Below are 14427 nucleotides of genomic sequence, written 5' to 3'. Positions count from 1 at the left end.
CTATACAGTGTTTAAAAGGGGAGAGGGGAAGGAATCACAATGCAAAGCTTCATAGAGAAATGGTTATAGAACTAACTATATAAGAACTACAGGCATACCCCCATATCTGTGGGGATATGTTCCACAGACTCGCCCCCCCCCCCCGAAGATACAGAAATTGTGGATATGCACCCTGCACCCATTAAATTACCTTTGCTGTATTGGGAAAGCGCTTGCAGTGTGGGAGTTCTTGTTTAACCATCCTGCTTAAACTGAAGAGCCAAATTTGCAGGTACACTACACACTACAGACGGACTGCACACTATACACACTGCACTGCACACTACAGACGGACACTACACACTACACTGCACACTACAGACACTGCACACTACAGACGGACTAACAGGAATCAGGAACTCTTGCTTCCTGTTAATCACCCTCTAGTGCATAGGCTGATTGCCTGCATGTTCTGCTCTTCAGTTTATCAAGATCAGGGGTGTCCAAACTTTTTGGCAGGAGGGCCACATTATCTCTCTGACACTGTGTCAGGGGCTGGGGAAAAAAGAATTAATTTACATTTCAAATTTCAATAAATTTACGTAAATGAATATATTAGAGATGGAACTTATATGAATGAATGAAGGTCTTGCTATATTTGAAGGCCTGTAAAAGGTCTTGTGCAAAGCAAGACTGGCCGTTCCTTCGCTGCTGCTTCAGAGACATGAAACAGCAAGCAGCAGAGGGAGCCCTTGGCCCACAGCTTGTGCAAGAGGTCAAACAGCCTTGTGCTGACAGCAGTCGCCTCAGGTCAGTGTGGGCTCCAGTAAGTGTCTGGCGGGCCAGAGGCTCATTGGAGACTGGGAACTCCTTGCAGGCTGGAAATGGCTCCTGGGGCCAGGGTTTCGTCACCCCTAATCAAGATGGTTAAACAAGAACACCTGTGCTGCAAGTACTTCTTCAAAACAACAAAGATAATTTAACAGGCACACAGCCCCCCATCAACTGATAATTGAAACCATGGAGCCCTGCCTGTATTTGCAATTCTGTGTAGTCAGTTTCATCACACCATTTACTTATGCAGGATTAGCTGAAGAGCTTCCTATGTTTGACTGATAGCTGAAAAGAGTTCCCCTTACTTGGCAAAGCTCCCCTTTACATTAGGACTGTTAAGCTTCAATTCAAGATAATGGCTACTGTCTCATTTTTCTCAAGAAATGTGAACTACTATGTGTCTGCTTTCTAAACATATTACATCTGACACCCAAATGGAAGTAACTTTTGTTCTATACAAACATCTTATTCTTTGAAAAGTAACACAGGAAAAGTTATTTTATTTGGGCCCATAAATGTGCCCCTGCTCTGTCCACTGCCTTCATACTTATAAAAGAGGCCTCTGTTGCAAGAACTAGAAAAAGGTTTGGCTGCAAACTTAATTCCACTTCTGCTTTTTTTTTTAAACATCTAACACAAGTTCTTACTATTCTGAAATTGAGTACAAAACCAAGTCATTATGATTTCTACAATTTTACACGAAGACAATAAAAAGATGATTATGCTCCTTTTCCTGCATGCTTCCAACTAGATCCATGCAATTTTTAAAATCCATACAAAGTTTTGAGATTGTTACCAACTCCTTGAAGGTCTAAAACATAACAGATAATGAATAGTTCAGTAAAAAATTTTGTGTTTTGAACAGGTTTTGTATCTTAAAGAAATGATAATCTGAACAACCTACCTCATCCATAGCAAGCTATATTATACAAGAACATTTCCAACATAATCCCAAGCACTTTTACTTGGAAGCAGATCCCAAAGCATTCATTTGCGTGCTTATTTCCTAACAAGCAAGTTTAGGATTGCTGCCTCACTGGATCATTCTGTTTGTTCTTGACTATTTACAGCTCTTCAAGTACAGTACACAGACTAATGTTTAATCTGGCTTTACCCACCAATGCCTGACCAGCTGATGGACCAGCCACCCATTCATTGTTTTTACACACATTTAAAATAATTCATCCCCACCCTTTCCCAAGATCCTACAATGCCAGGGTCAACATTTCACACTACCCCATGTGTGCTTTGTATATTATGTTGACTTTTATCCCGCTCCCAAATATGAAAAGAAGAATCTATGTGGCTGTTTTCTCTCTAAAACCATAGACAAATTTCTGTTGAAAGATGCAAACATAACAATGAGATACATTCCAAAGCACCCTCATCTTAAATATTTCCATATTTCTTCAAACCTAGAGGTGCAAGTGCAGAAGTGTGCGGCAAACTAGCAACAAAAACACTCCCAAAATATCTTACAGCTTTAAAAATTGATTTGAACAACATTTGATGAGCAGACTCATGTCTCTCAAACTGATCAATCACTAGCAGCACAAAATAATTGATTTACTCAATTTCCGTTTCCAATTAAGCTCTTCAGTGTAATTCATTTCAAAATACTGCATTGTCTTCTTAATCAAATGCATGGGTCTCTTCAAATGTGTTCAGACAGTTTTTCAATTGTTCTGAAATAAAAATAAATATATAAAGCTACCCCTATACATAAGCTGCAAGGGAACAAAGTCTGAAAAGGCTCAAGTTTGACCCTGGTTAAGTCATATGCAAAGCCACTAGCACTTTATACCAGTTCAGGTAACAAGTTCAATATCTCTCAGGCTTGCAGTTAGTACATAAACGTGATCTCAGCATGCTAAAAAAGTGAAGAGAGATTCAGGTCTGTCTGCCCAGTACATAATATGCCAGACCTCAATCTACTACAGCTATCCTCAGGATTATAGCATATAGATATAATTGTATCATGTAGTCATAGAATTTGGTACTAGATGCACAGAGTTAGAATATCTACCTTCTAAAAACAAGCAGAATAAACATGGTACAACCTATAATATACAAATTTTATTCTTATGGCCAAAATTGGGAATGAAGGACTGGCAAGTTATCAGAGGTCCTGGGATACAGCTCCATAAAATATCCTGTATCAAGGGCATCAATCCCATACATTTACATGGAAAAGTCCCACTGAGGTGACATGCACAGGATTGCACTGAGAGATTGTTCACTGAGACTCCATGTGATTCTGTGTTCCTGTTTTATAGATTACTTACACGAGTTCTACAATCTGCTCAAATTATGAATATTTATGATTACTTAGCAACCAAATTTACTTTCCATATTACAGAACAGCTACAAGCTGTTGCTTCTGGAAAACGGTTGGCCACTCAGACACCAAGTAATGATCTCACTCCATAGTCTTGAATGTGTATAAATAAAAACAGAGGCCATGTCTGGGGCAAAAAAAAGTAATTAGGGTGTGTGTAGCTTCTAACTACTCTCAATGCAGATAGAATTTATTAAATAAGCAACATATATACAGGCTCTCTCCTGTATCTGTGGGGGATCTATTCTAAATACCCCTGCAGATATGGAAACTCGGGATACAGGGGAACTCTATAAGTGTAACCCTGCAGGAAGTGTTATATCCCCTGCAAGCCTTCCAGAATATATGCTCACACAGGCCAATTCCCTCTTTTGTTTTATTGTCAAATTTTGACCATTTTGAACACATACATTTCACTCACAAAAAAATAGCTTTTAAAAAGATACTTGTATCCGAGAATCTAGCACAGTCTATTTGATTAGACCAGGGGCGTCCAAAGTTTTTGGCAGGATGGCCACATCATCTCTGACACTGCGTGGGGGGGGGGGAATTAATTTACATTTAAAATTTGAATAAATTTACATAAGTTTTCATAAATGAATATATTAAAGATGAACTTTTATGAATGAATGAAGGTCTTGCAATAGCTCAAGGCCTATAAAAGGCCTTGCACAAAGCAAGGCTGGCCTTTCCTTTGCCGCTACTACTGCATCACAGATGTGAAATAACAAGCAGTGGAGGGAGCCCTCATCCCACAGCTCATGTGAGAGGTCAAACAGTTGACCTCATGCTGAGAGCAGTTGCGCTGGGCCAGTATGGGCTCCAACAAATCTCCAGAGGCTCACTGGAGACTGGAGGCTCCCTGAGGGTCGCATTGAGAGGCCTCAAGGGCCGCAAGTGGCCCCAGGGCCGGGGTTTGGGCACCCCTGGATTAGACTGAAGCCAGACCATCATGGATTTAGCTATTTGTCCTCCATCCTATTTAAAATCAAACACTGTATTTGAACATTACCCTGAAACACTTTGTTCATAACAGATAGGCAATGTGGAATCACAGTTCACAAGCAATTTGGGATACCACTGCACCTCACCCCCCCCCCCATGAAAGCACTTGCTGAGATAATGTTATTTGGGGGGTTCAGTGATAGCTTTACAGTTTCTACAGAGAAATCACAGCACCTGAAAAGGCCCCAAAATTATAGCGATAGCTTAAGATAATCTTTTCTGTTCTGTTTCTGTGCTATATGACAGCACTGCCTTTATGTGCAGTCATACTGACTAATGTTCTTCAGGTGTACCAGTTTCTTTATAAAATATTTGCATTATTTTATTTCGAACTAGCTCTGCAAAGATATCATATATACAGAATAGTTTTAACATTTCCACATGCAGGGTTGTCTGTAGTCATGGTAAAGTTCATGTAATTTGGGGTTATGCATTTAAGTTCTTTTCGTTGAGAAGCTCTTGTACAGCTAACTGCTGTTGTAAATGGCATGACATCAATGCAGCCAATGCATACAAGTCCCTATCCTGCTAACCTATGCTACCTGGAATGCCACCAAAGTTTCCCCACCCACCTCCTGGTTTTTTTTATTTCCCCTTCAGAGGCTGTGTAGTCAAAAACTTCAAACTCCCCCCCCCCATGTTATAGAAAAGGTTACCTTGCTTCATTTCCAGCAAAGTCAATGCAGTAAGAAAGAGTTGGCCTCACAATGGAGAGAACCATTTTTGGGTAATTCTCGGCCCATCTGTCTAACACAGCCATTTTCAACCAGTGTGCCACAGATGGTCTGCAAGTGTGCCATAGGAATTTGGGGGAGGATCATTTGTTAGTAGAGCCACTGGAGGAAGAGAGCCCTGTTGTCAGTGTGGTGTGCCTTGTCAATTGTCCAAAAACGGATGGTGTGCCTTGACAATTTTAATGCCTTGTCAGTGTGTCATGAGAAGGAAAAAGGATGAAAACTACTGGTCTAACACACCTGACAGAGTTGTTGCAAAAACAGCTTTGAGGAAGGGGGAATAAAACCATATACAGCACAGCTGAGCTTCTTGAAGAACAAGCAGGATTGCATGTAGAAAGTTCTCATCACTACAACCCCTTTCCACTATGCACTGCTAGAGCTATCACAAACAAAGCCACAACGTTACCCGACAGCAGTGGCTCCCAAACTGTGAGCCATGATTCCCTGGAGAGCCACAAAAACCAGCTAGGGGAGCCACAGAATCCTTGTGAAAAACCTGCCACCCTATACAATGAATGAGATTGTAGACTTTACGGGGAGCAGCGGCCAATGGCCCAGTAGATCCAGGGAGCTGCTGGGCCAAAAAAATTTGGGAACTACTGCCTGACAGCAAGGAGGCAGAGATCCTAAAGTCACCAAACTACTCAAGCTTCTCCGAAGAATTCCAAAGCTCGCCCAACGCCTCGCTTTGTGGTTCCCAAAGGAATCAAGCGCCCCCATCTGTCAAGGCTTGTTACTGAGGACCCAGGTTGTGTGTGTGTACTACAGACAAGGAGTGGATGAACGTCAGGAGGCGGAGAGGGAGCACAAGAGAGGATGGGGATGTGGGAACGCTGCGACAAGCGCCACCACGGCACATGAAAGCAGATGCCTTCTCAAAAGGGCCACATCACACACGGCACAACACTATTCACAACCCAAGGTGAGTTCTCAGCTTTTCCGTCTTGGGTGCACCTCAGAGCACAGGAGGACTGGAGAGACAAGGGGCCCAGCCCTGCCAGCTTCCCAGCACTGGTGCAGCCCCAAGGTGAGGGCTCAAGAGTTCTCTTGCCTTGAGACCACCCCAGGGGCTGTCTCCCAGTGCAGGAAGCAGGCAGGGCATGTCCCGTCGGCACAGCTGCACCAGCACTGGAGAGCTGCACAGGACTGGGCCCAAGAGCGCCATCCCCGCCACCATGGTCCAAGAGCCTCGGGAGGGGGGAGGGGGCAGCCCCGGAGAACCACCGCCGGTGGTTCTTCATGCCGCTGTCAGGGCCTCCGTCCCCCGAGCAGCGGGCCCGGCACGGCGACCGGGCTGGGGAGGTGGCCCGAGTCAGAGCCTCTGCACGCAGAAGCGGCACTCACCAGACGGAGCCGTACGCCCCGGACCCCACAGGCGAGAGGTTCTGGTAGCGCTCGGGCACCTCCCAGACGGTCTTGTTGAGCTCTTGCCGGTAGAACTTGGGCCGCTCCTGGGTCATCGCGACCCCGGGCCGCCCCGCCCAGCGCGGCGAGGGGGATCCTCGAGCAGGACCAGCTCCTCCCACTGCAGAGCGAGGGGGTTTCCCGCACGCGGTCCTGCCCTGCAGCCGCCTCGGCCACCGACCGTTGGCCGGAGAGCCTCGCGTGTTGCCCCCTCCCCGGCGGAGGGAGAAGGGGCTCGGCTCGGCTCTCGCTGGCCGGCTGGCGGCCGGGACTCCTGCAGGCGAAGCTTCCCTGCAGGGAGGGCGGCGGGACGGCTCTCCGACGCCGGCAGCCGAACCGAAGGCGCGCCAGCTGCCCAGCAGCGACGACGGCTCCGCTGACTGACTTCCCCCGACCCCTTCCTAGATGCCAGACCAATCGATCGCACGAGGTCTCGCGAGACTTTCGGGCGCGGCCTCAACATGGAACCTCTCGCGCGCCGCTGCCGCCTCCCCCCGAGTCGGGGTTGCGTCACTGACAGCCCAAACTCCTGAGCGCGCGGGCGAAAGGAAGTTCCAGGGAGGTTCCCTTCTCAGTCGCTGCGTGCAGGGTTAAGGCCTTGCTGCAGGCCTGCCCACTTTCCTGGGAGTAAGCCCCATTGACTGTAATGGGACTTACTTCTGAGTAGACATGCATAGGACTGGGCTCGGAGGCTGCAATCCTATGCACTTTCCTGGGAGTAAGCCCCACTGACTATAATGGGACTTACTTCTGAGTAGACAAAAGCACCAAACTAAGAAGGTGAGTAAAGTTTTTGGGCCCCATAGGAAAGGCTTCAAGGAGGGAGCGGTTCTTTGCTTCACCTCAAGAAGTAACTTTACTAAACGTCGAGAAGGCCAGAAAAAGTTTGTGTTACCGTTTTTGACTGCTACAAGCACATGGGCAGGAGGGTAGAGCCTCCATTTGCCTGAAGATTAACATCCACAAGGTCGCCAGTTCAAGGCCACAGGCACTGTGCGACCTTGAAGCAGCTGGCAAGCTGCAGCTGAGCTGTTCCATCTGCTCGGAGCGTGGGAGGATGGAGGCCAGAATGTTAAACCAGATCGGAGTGTAACACCTTGAATGTAGTGGTTCTTGAAAGAAAGAACCTTCTTTCAATTTGTAAAAATCCCTGTGTGGATTTAATAAGCCTGCCTATGTAAACCGCCTTGAATAAAGTCTTGAATAAAGACCAAGAAAGGCGGTAATATAAATACTGTATATTATATTATTATATATTATACTAGGCTACTTCCATTCCTTGGGCAGGTGCAAGTATCAATTCGGCTTGTATCAATTTGCACTTGTGCTGCTCCTTAACAGTAACATCTACATCAGGGGTGCTCAATAGGTCGATCGCGATCTACCGGTAGATCGCGAGGCAAAATGAGTAGATTGCGGAGTGCCAACCCCCCCCTTCAGGTGCCTCTGGGAGGAAACGCCAGGAGTAAGGCCCATTGTACTCAATGGGGCTTACTCCCAGGTAAGTGTGGCTAGGATTGCAGCCTAATCCTAGGCATGTCTACTCAGGAGTAAATCCTGTTATACTCAGTGGGGCTCAAGGTACACCAACATACATTGTACACATAAATGTTATATGTTATGATGGCGTGAACATTGTAAAAAAAACTCTGGTAGATCTCCGGGCCTTGCTGGGTTTCAAAGTAGCTCTCGAGCCAAAAAAGTGTGAGCACCCCTGATCTACATGCTTGTTTTGGTGCATGTCAACACATAATCCTATGCATGTTTACTCAAAAGTAAAGTCTCACTATCTCCAATGGGGCTTACTCCTAGATGTGTATGACTACAGCTTTAGGGCATAATCCTATCCAATTTTCCAGTGCCCATGCAGCTGTGCCAATGGGGCATGCACTGCATCCTGTGGTGGAGGGACAGTCACAGAGGTCTCAATGTAAGAAGGGTTACCTTGGGGCTGCATTATAGCAGCACCAGTGCTGGAAAGTTGGGATAGGCTTCAGCCCTCCTTACTTCTGGGTAGACATGCCTAGGACCGGGCTCTGGGGCTGCAATCTTATGCACTTAAATGGGAGGGGTAAGCCCCACTGAAATAAATGGAACTTACATCTGAGTAGGCATACATAGGCTTGCACTGTAAGAACAGTGTATGTAAACTAAAATATTTCCATCACACAAATTTAGGAAGTGGTTGGAAGCAACACCCACTGAGTTCAATGGGACTTGCTTCCAAGAGGGTATAGACTACAGCAGTGGTTCCCAAACGTGGTTTCCACTGGCAGCTCCCTTGACCTACTGGGCCACTGGCCTTAGCTCCCCATTACAGCTATAATCCTGTACATTGTATAGGCAACTGGTTTTTGGTGAAAATTACAGGGCTCTCCAGCAAGCTGGCTCACAGTTTGGGAGCCAGTGGATTACAGTCTAAAATACAGGATGGTGTAGTGGTGAGGGATTTGGACTTAAACCTGGAAGATCCAGGTTCAAGTCCTTCCTTGGCCATGAAGCTTCCTTGGGCCAGTCACACACTCTCTCTGGCTCGCTCAGCCTCATCTACCTCACAAGGTTGTTGTGAGAACAAAAGGAGGGGAAGAACCATGTACGCCATCCTGAGCAACTTGGGAGGGTAGTATAAACATGTGGAAAATAAAAAAAAAATACTGGAAATGTTCAGCTATATAGCCAATCCAAAAGAACTGAGATTTATACAAAGAAAAGCATGTCTGCTCAGAGTGTTGGGCAGGTTAGGACAGACAAAAGAAAATATTTCTTTACTCAGCGCGTGGTCGGTCTGTGGAACTCCTTGCCACAGGATGTGGTGCTGGCGTCTAGCCTAGACGCCTTTAAAAGGGGATTGGACGAGTTTCTGGAGGAAAAATCCATTATGGGGTACAAGCCATGATGTGTATGCGCAACCTCCTGATTTTAGGAATGGGTTAAGTCAGAATGCCAGATGTAGGGGAGAGCACCAGGATGAGGTCTCTTGTTATCTGGTGTGCTCCCTGGGGCATTTGGTAGGCCGCTGTGAGATACAGGAAGCTGGACTAGATGGGCCTATGGCCTGATCCAGTGGGGCTGTTCTTATGTTCTTATGATGCTGAGGTGATCTGAAAAGCATTAAATGCAGAACTTTTTGTAGGAGTAGAGCCTCAAAAAAAAATATTTCATGCCACACCATTAAGGCTGCACATTTATCTGGGAGTAAGCCCCATTGATTATCATGGGCCTTACTTCTGAGTAGACATGCCTAGGACTGGGCTCTGAGGCTGCAGTGCTAGCCACACTTTCCCACTGACTGTAAGGGGCCTCTCTGGAGCAGACGCGCCTAGGCCTGGGCTCCGACAACGGCCCCACGATGACGCCTGTTCCCTTCTTAAACGAGCCTTCTGGAACGCCGTGCCCTCCAGCGGCCCGCGGGACACGCAACAAGCGCCGTCCAGGGAGCGGGCCGCGGCCGCGGCGGCACCGGGGCCTCCGGGCCACGGCCGCAGGTGCGGAGGGCGCGGGGACGTCACAATCCCGTCTCCAGCGACGACCCCGCGCCCCGCCGCCTCTCTTGGTCCACCCCGAACGGCGAGGACTCCGCGGGGGGCGGCTCGGGCGGCGCACGCATGGGGCAGGAGGAGGCTGGCGAGGCGCCTGACGCGCGCCTGCCCTCCTTCTCCCTTGCGCAGGCCGGGCGGGGCCGGTGCCGGAACCGCTTCGAGCAGCCGGGGGGCGGGGCCTTCCTCAGCAGCCCCAGCTCGCAGGGGAGCGACAGTGGCGCCGAGGACATTTGGTGGCGCGCAATACGGCGCGCGAAGATCCCGGCGCTGCGCACGCGCCTGCCGACCTTTCCGCGGCCCGCGCAAGCGCAAGGCGGCTCTCTGGAGCGCACGCGCGCTGGGCCGGGGGGGCCGCCGTCTCTGGCCGCCATGGAGCGGAAAGGTGAGTGTGCCGGGCCCGGGCCCCTCTCCCTGTCGCCTCCCGCCCGCCGTCCAGCTCGCCCCGCCTGTCCGTTGGCCCTGCCCCACGTCCCCGTCGTGGCCCCGCATGTGGGTGGGCTTCTGGGTCGTCTCCTCTTCTCCTTCCTGAGGTGCGTCGTCTGTTCCTCAGGCTGCAGTCCTGTCCACGCTTTCCCGGGAGTAAGCCCCATTCACTGTAATGGGACTTACTTCTGAGTAGACGTGCATAGGATGGGGCTGTAATCCTGTCCACACTTTCCTGGGAGTAAGCCCCATTGACTGTAATGGGACTCACTTCTGAGTAGACATGCGTAGATTGGGCTCTCGAGCATTCCCCCCACCTCCTCCCAGTTTGCCCATGAAGGGGGTGACACTAATAGAAAAGCAAAATAGTCTGGGGTGAGCATGTGAGTCTGTCATGGGACTTAGCTGTGAACTAGTGCTTCTTGTGTAAAATAGCTTAAATCAGTGGTTCCCAAACTTTAGACCACAATCCGATACACACTTACATGGGAGGAGTAAGCTCTATTGAAATAAGGAGCTTACACTTGAGTAAACAATCATGGAATTGCCTTACATAGGAGGAGTAAGCCCCACTGAAAGAAATGGAACTTACACCTGAGTAGACATGCCTAGATTTGCCTTACATGGGAGGTGTAAACCCCATTGAAATAAATGGAACTTACACCTGAATAGACATGCCTAGAATTGCCTTACATGGGAGGTGCAAACTCCATTGAAATAAATGGAACTTACGCCTGAGTAGACATGCCTAGAATTGCCTTACATGGGAGGAATAAGCCCCACTGAAAGAAATGGAACTTACACCTGAGTAGACATACATAGAATTGCATTGTGAGACCCATGTGCAGATACTGAAATATTTCCACCACAAAGTTTAGGAAGCTACTGGAAACAACACCTGCTGTATTCAATGGGGCTTGCTTCCAAGAGGGTATACATTACAGCAGTGGTTCCCAAACATGTTTGACTGGTGACTCCCTTGACCAACTGGGCCATTGGCCACAGCTCCCCATTAGGGCTACAATCCTATACATTGCATAGAGTGGTGGGTCTTCCACTAGGTAAGTGATTCAGGAAATCATGGATGATGCAGGCTGCTGATAAGCAAACAGACTCTGCAGGCTGTGCAGTGAAATGATAATTTGGAGAAACATTTGGGCTGATGAAGTTTGAGTAACTTGAGAACTTCTAAATTTAAGGGAACTTTTAATCATCTCTCAAAAGCTCATTTTTCCATTTGCGATGTCCAGAGCAGTATTGGAGAAATTGAGACCAAAGTTCATGCTGCCTGGGCATTGTCTTGACCAGGAGTTTATTTTCTTCTGCTTCTCTGTTCTTCGACAGCAAGTCGCTCAAGAAAGGGCAGTATCTTAAATGTGAAGACATGAGTCATTTCCATATATTTCTTACTTCTCTGTTAATAAATCCTTGTAGAATTGCCTGGAGCCAAAGTAGAAGTTGAATAATCTGGCAACCTGAACCCAGGAGGTATTGAAACATGGATCAAAGTGGAACTTCATGTGCAGAATCCCTTGTAACTCATAAGCTGAATGGTTTACTGTTGGAAACACTGTTTCAGTGTATGGTTTAAGACAAACTTTTTCAATTGGTGGCTCCCTTGACCTACTGCGTCTGAATACACCTGAATAGACATATACCTGAACAGACATACATAGAATTGCACTGTGAGAACCATGTAGCTAAGCCACAGCTTGCCATTAGGGCTACAATCCTAAACATAGGGCCCTGGGTTTTTCATGAGAATTCTACAACTCCCCTGACTGGTTTCCTTGGCTCCCCTAGGACCTTTGGCTTACAGTTTGGGAACCACTTGCTTAAAGTAAAGTGAACTTGATAATTTGTGATAAGGGGCACAAAGGACAGCAATCAGGGAGGTGATTAGAAGGAACCCCTTGGGTCAGAAAAGCCTTTGACTATAAATACCCTTTTTCTGTCTCTGCACTCAGGTAAGGGTGGGCTTTTGCAGAAGCTAGATTGCAACTGAATTGTTTAGGTCTAGGGTCCTTGTGGACTTTTGACTGGAGTATTTGGCTCCCAGTGGTCTTCAGCATTTTTTGGTGTTATTTTTAGTCCTTTGACAATGCCCTACATACTGTAGCTAAGGGTGGAACTTAGAATAGCTGGACTTAGTGTCCAATGTGCCTGAATACTCAGAAGTAAGTCCCAATAGAGTCAATGTAGCTTACTCCCAGGTAAGTGTGGATAGGCTTGTAGCCTTAGTGAATATGACCTTGAAACCTGTAGAAGGAACCTTTCATCTATAAACTTGATAGATTTGATAACAATAGACATTTGTTTCCATAACCAGGGTTTCCTGACATTCCTTTCTGTTTTCTCTTTTTCCTAGTTCTAGCATTGCAAGCTCGGAAGAAGCGGACCAAAGCCAAGAAGGAAAAGACCCAGAAGAAGTAAGTGTGACTCCCGCTGCCATTTTAACCCCAGGATGAGATCATTTTGCGAACAGTGATAACTGGTGAAATAATGTGTCAGTCTGGCTAAGCTATGTGTATAACAGAGTGGGAAATCTTCCACACTTCCTACTGTTAGTATGCAATTCTATACATACTTTCCTTGGAATAAGCTCTATTGAATAGACTGGGACGTAGTTCTGAGTAGATATGTATAGCCTTGTAGTATTACAAGGTAGCTTATCAAACCCATCACAACAGGGGGGGTTGTGGAATGTTTGTGTGTATATTGACTTGTCCAAAATGGCATGTACTCTTCTGCATCTTGTAAATATAACTGGGTATCATTAAATTTAGTTTTGTTATGCTTTCTAATTGCATTTTCTATGAATTGTAGAAGCAGCACTTTGGAGATCAGTTTTTTAACGTCATTAATTCTTGATTTGCTGTGGCAACTTTTTCAGCACAAATGTGCTAATCTAAAATTGTGATAAGCTAAATGAATCAACTTTATTTAACCAATTTCTGCCCAGCCCACAGATCTACACATTTGATCCTTGTTGTGTATATGTAACATTGGGCAGAAATTGCTTAAAGACTTCTTTAAAGTGGTTTAATTTCATGTCATTTGATTTTGTATAAGCTTTTCTGAGAGCCGTTTTGACTGAAGAATGAAGGAGAAAATGCTTGAAATAAGTGAAACTTAACTGGAATTACATTGTATAGATCAAATATGCACTGTACTTCTGTCAACATAGGCCTAGTAATGATAAATATAACTGACTTTTCTGATTAATTCTCAGTTATTATTTGCATATACTCTGTTGCTCACACTTGCACAAGGGCTGAATTTTATTATTTAGGGTACAATCCTAACCCTTTATTGTCAGTACTTTCCAGCACTGGCATAGTGATGCCAATGGGACGTGTGCTGCATCCTGCAGTTGGGTGTCACTCAGGGAGACCTCCTCAAAGTAAGGGAATGTTTGTTCCCTTACCTCAAAGCTGCATTGCCCTTATGTCAGTGCTAGAAAGCACTGACATAAGGGGTTAGGATTGCGCCCTTAGTTGCTTAAACAGAAGGTGCAACCTCTTTATTGACACTTGAGAATAATGGTTAAGAAGAGTTTTTGTTCGCAGAGTGAAATGCAGCTTGCATCCATGATAAGGTTGCAGACTTCAGTGCAATTACACAGGCCTACAAAATTGAGTGTCAGAAAAGTTTTTCCCAAACTTTATAGTAGTTTGATATGAATTTGGGGTGCTGATTCCAAAAATGGCATCCGTTTTGCCCTATCATGTCTAGTTTTGGAGATATAGTATAGCCTCATTAGTGAATGGTTCAAGCAGCTTCCTCATGAGGAAGCCATGGTGTAGGCCATCTATGTGCATGGATGCCATGATAAGCAGTAATGGATGCTTCTATTTCCTATTTACTGTGTACAGTGCCATTGACAGCCTTTAAGCCCAGAACTAACCATGCATTTTTAGATTATCTTTAACTCTGTTCTCCTCATTGTTGCTATTGTAACCTTTTCCCACTTCCTGTGTTTTGGGGTTTTTTTTTCTCCATTTGGGAAAGATGTCCTAGCTCAATGGTGGAACACTGTTTTGTGAAAGGATCCCGTTTCAGTCCTTGGCACATTCAGTTAAAGTATCTTAGGCAATAGAACTGGGAACATTCTCCTCAGTCCCTGGAGACCTACCACAAGTAGGAAAAGACAATTGACAATACGTGA

The 14427-nt window shown here is 46.3% G+C and overlaps 2 protein-coding genes across 2 annotated transcripts in view; one reads left to right on the top strand and one right to left on the bottom strand.

Annotated features, from left to right (window-relative positions):
• The window catches only part of MAPK14 (mitogen-activated protein kinase 14), a 50363-nt gene extending 43680 nt beyond the window's left edge, over window positions 1-6683 (bottom strand). Inside the window, exon 1 of the mRNA XM_066622926.1 lies at window positions 6238-6683. Within this exon, the coding sequence (XP_066479023.1) occupies window positions 6238-6353 (116 nt within the window). The 5' untranslated portion in view covers window positions 6354-6683. The remainder of the gene's footprint in view (window positions 1-6237) is intronic.
• Window positions 6684-9902: 3219 nt separating this feature from the next.
• SRPK1 (SRSF protein kinase 1) overlaps window positions 9903-14427 on the top strand; it is a 49127-nt gene continuing 44602 nt past the window's right edge. The window contains exons 1-2 of the mRNA XM_066624220.1: window positions 9903-10218; window positions 12628-12688. Coding sequence (XP_066480317.1) covers window positions 9903-10218; window positions 12628-12688 — 377 coding nt within the window. The remainder of the gene's footprint in view (window positions 10219-12627; window positions 12689-14427) is intronic.

The sequence above is a fragment of the Tiliqua scincoides genome, chromosome 4, assembly GCF_035046505.1.
Source record: "Tiliqua scincoides isolate rTilSci1 chromosome 4, rTilSci1.hap2, whole genome shotgun sequence".
Classification (NCBI taxonomy): Eukaryota; Metazoa; Chordata; class Lepidosauria; order Squamata; family Scincidae; genus Tiliqua; species Tiliqua scincoides.
The sequence above is the reverse complement of the archived record's forward strand: the minus strand, read 5'-3'. Positions and strand labels throughout refer to the sequence as shown.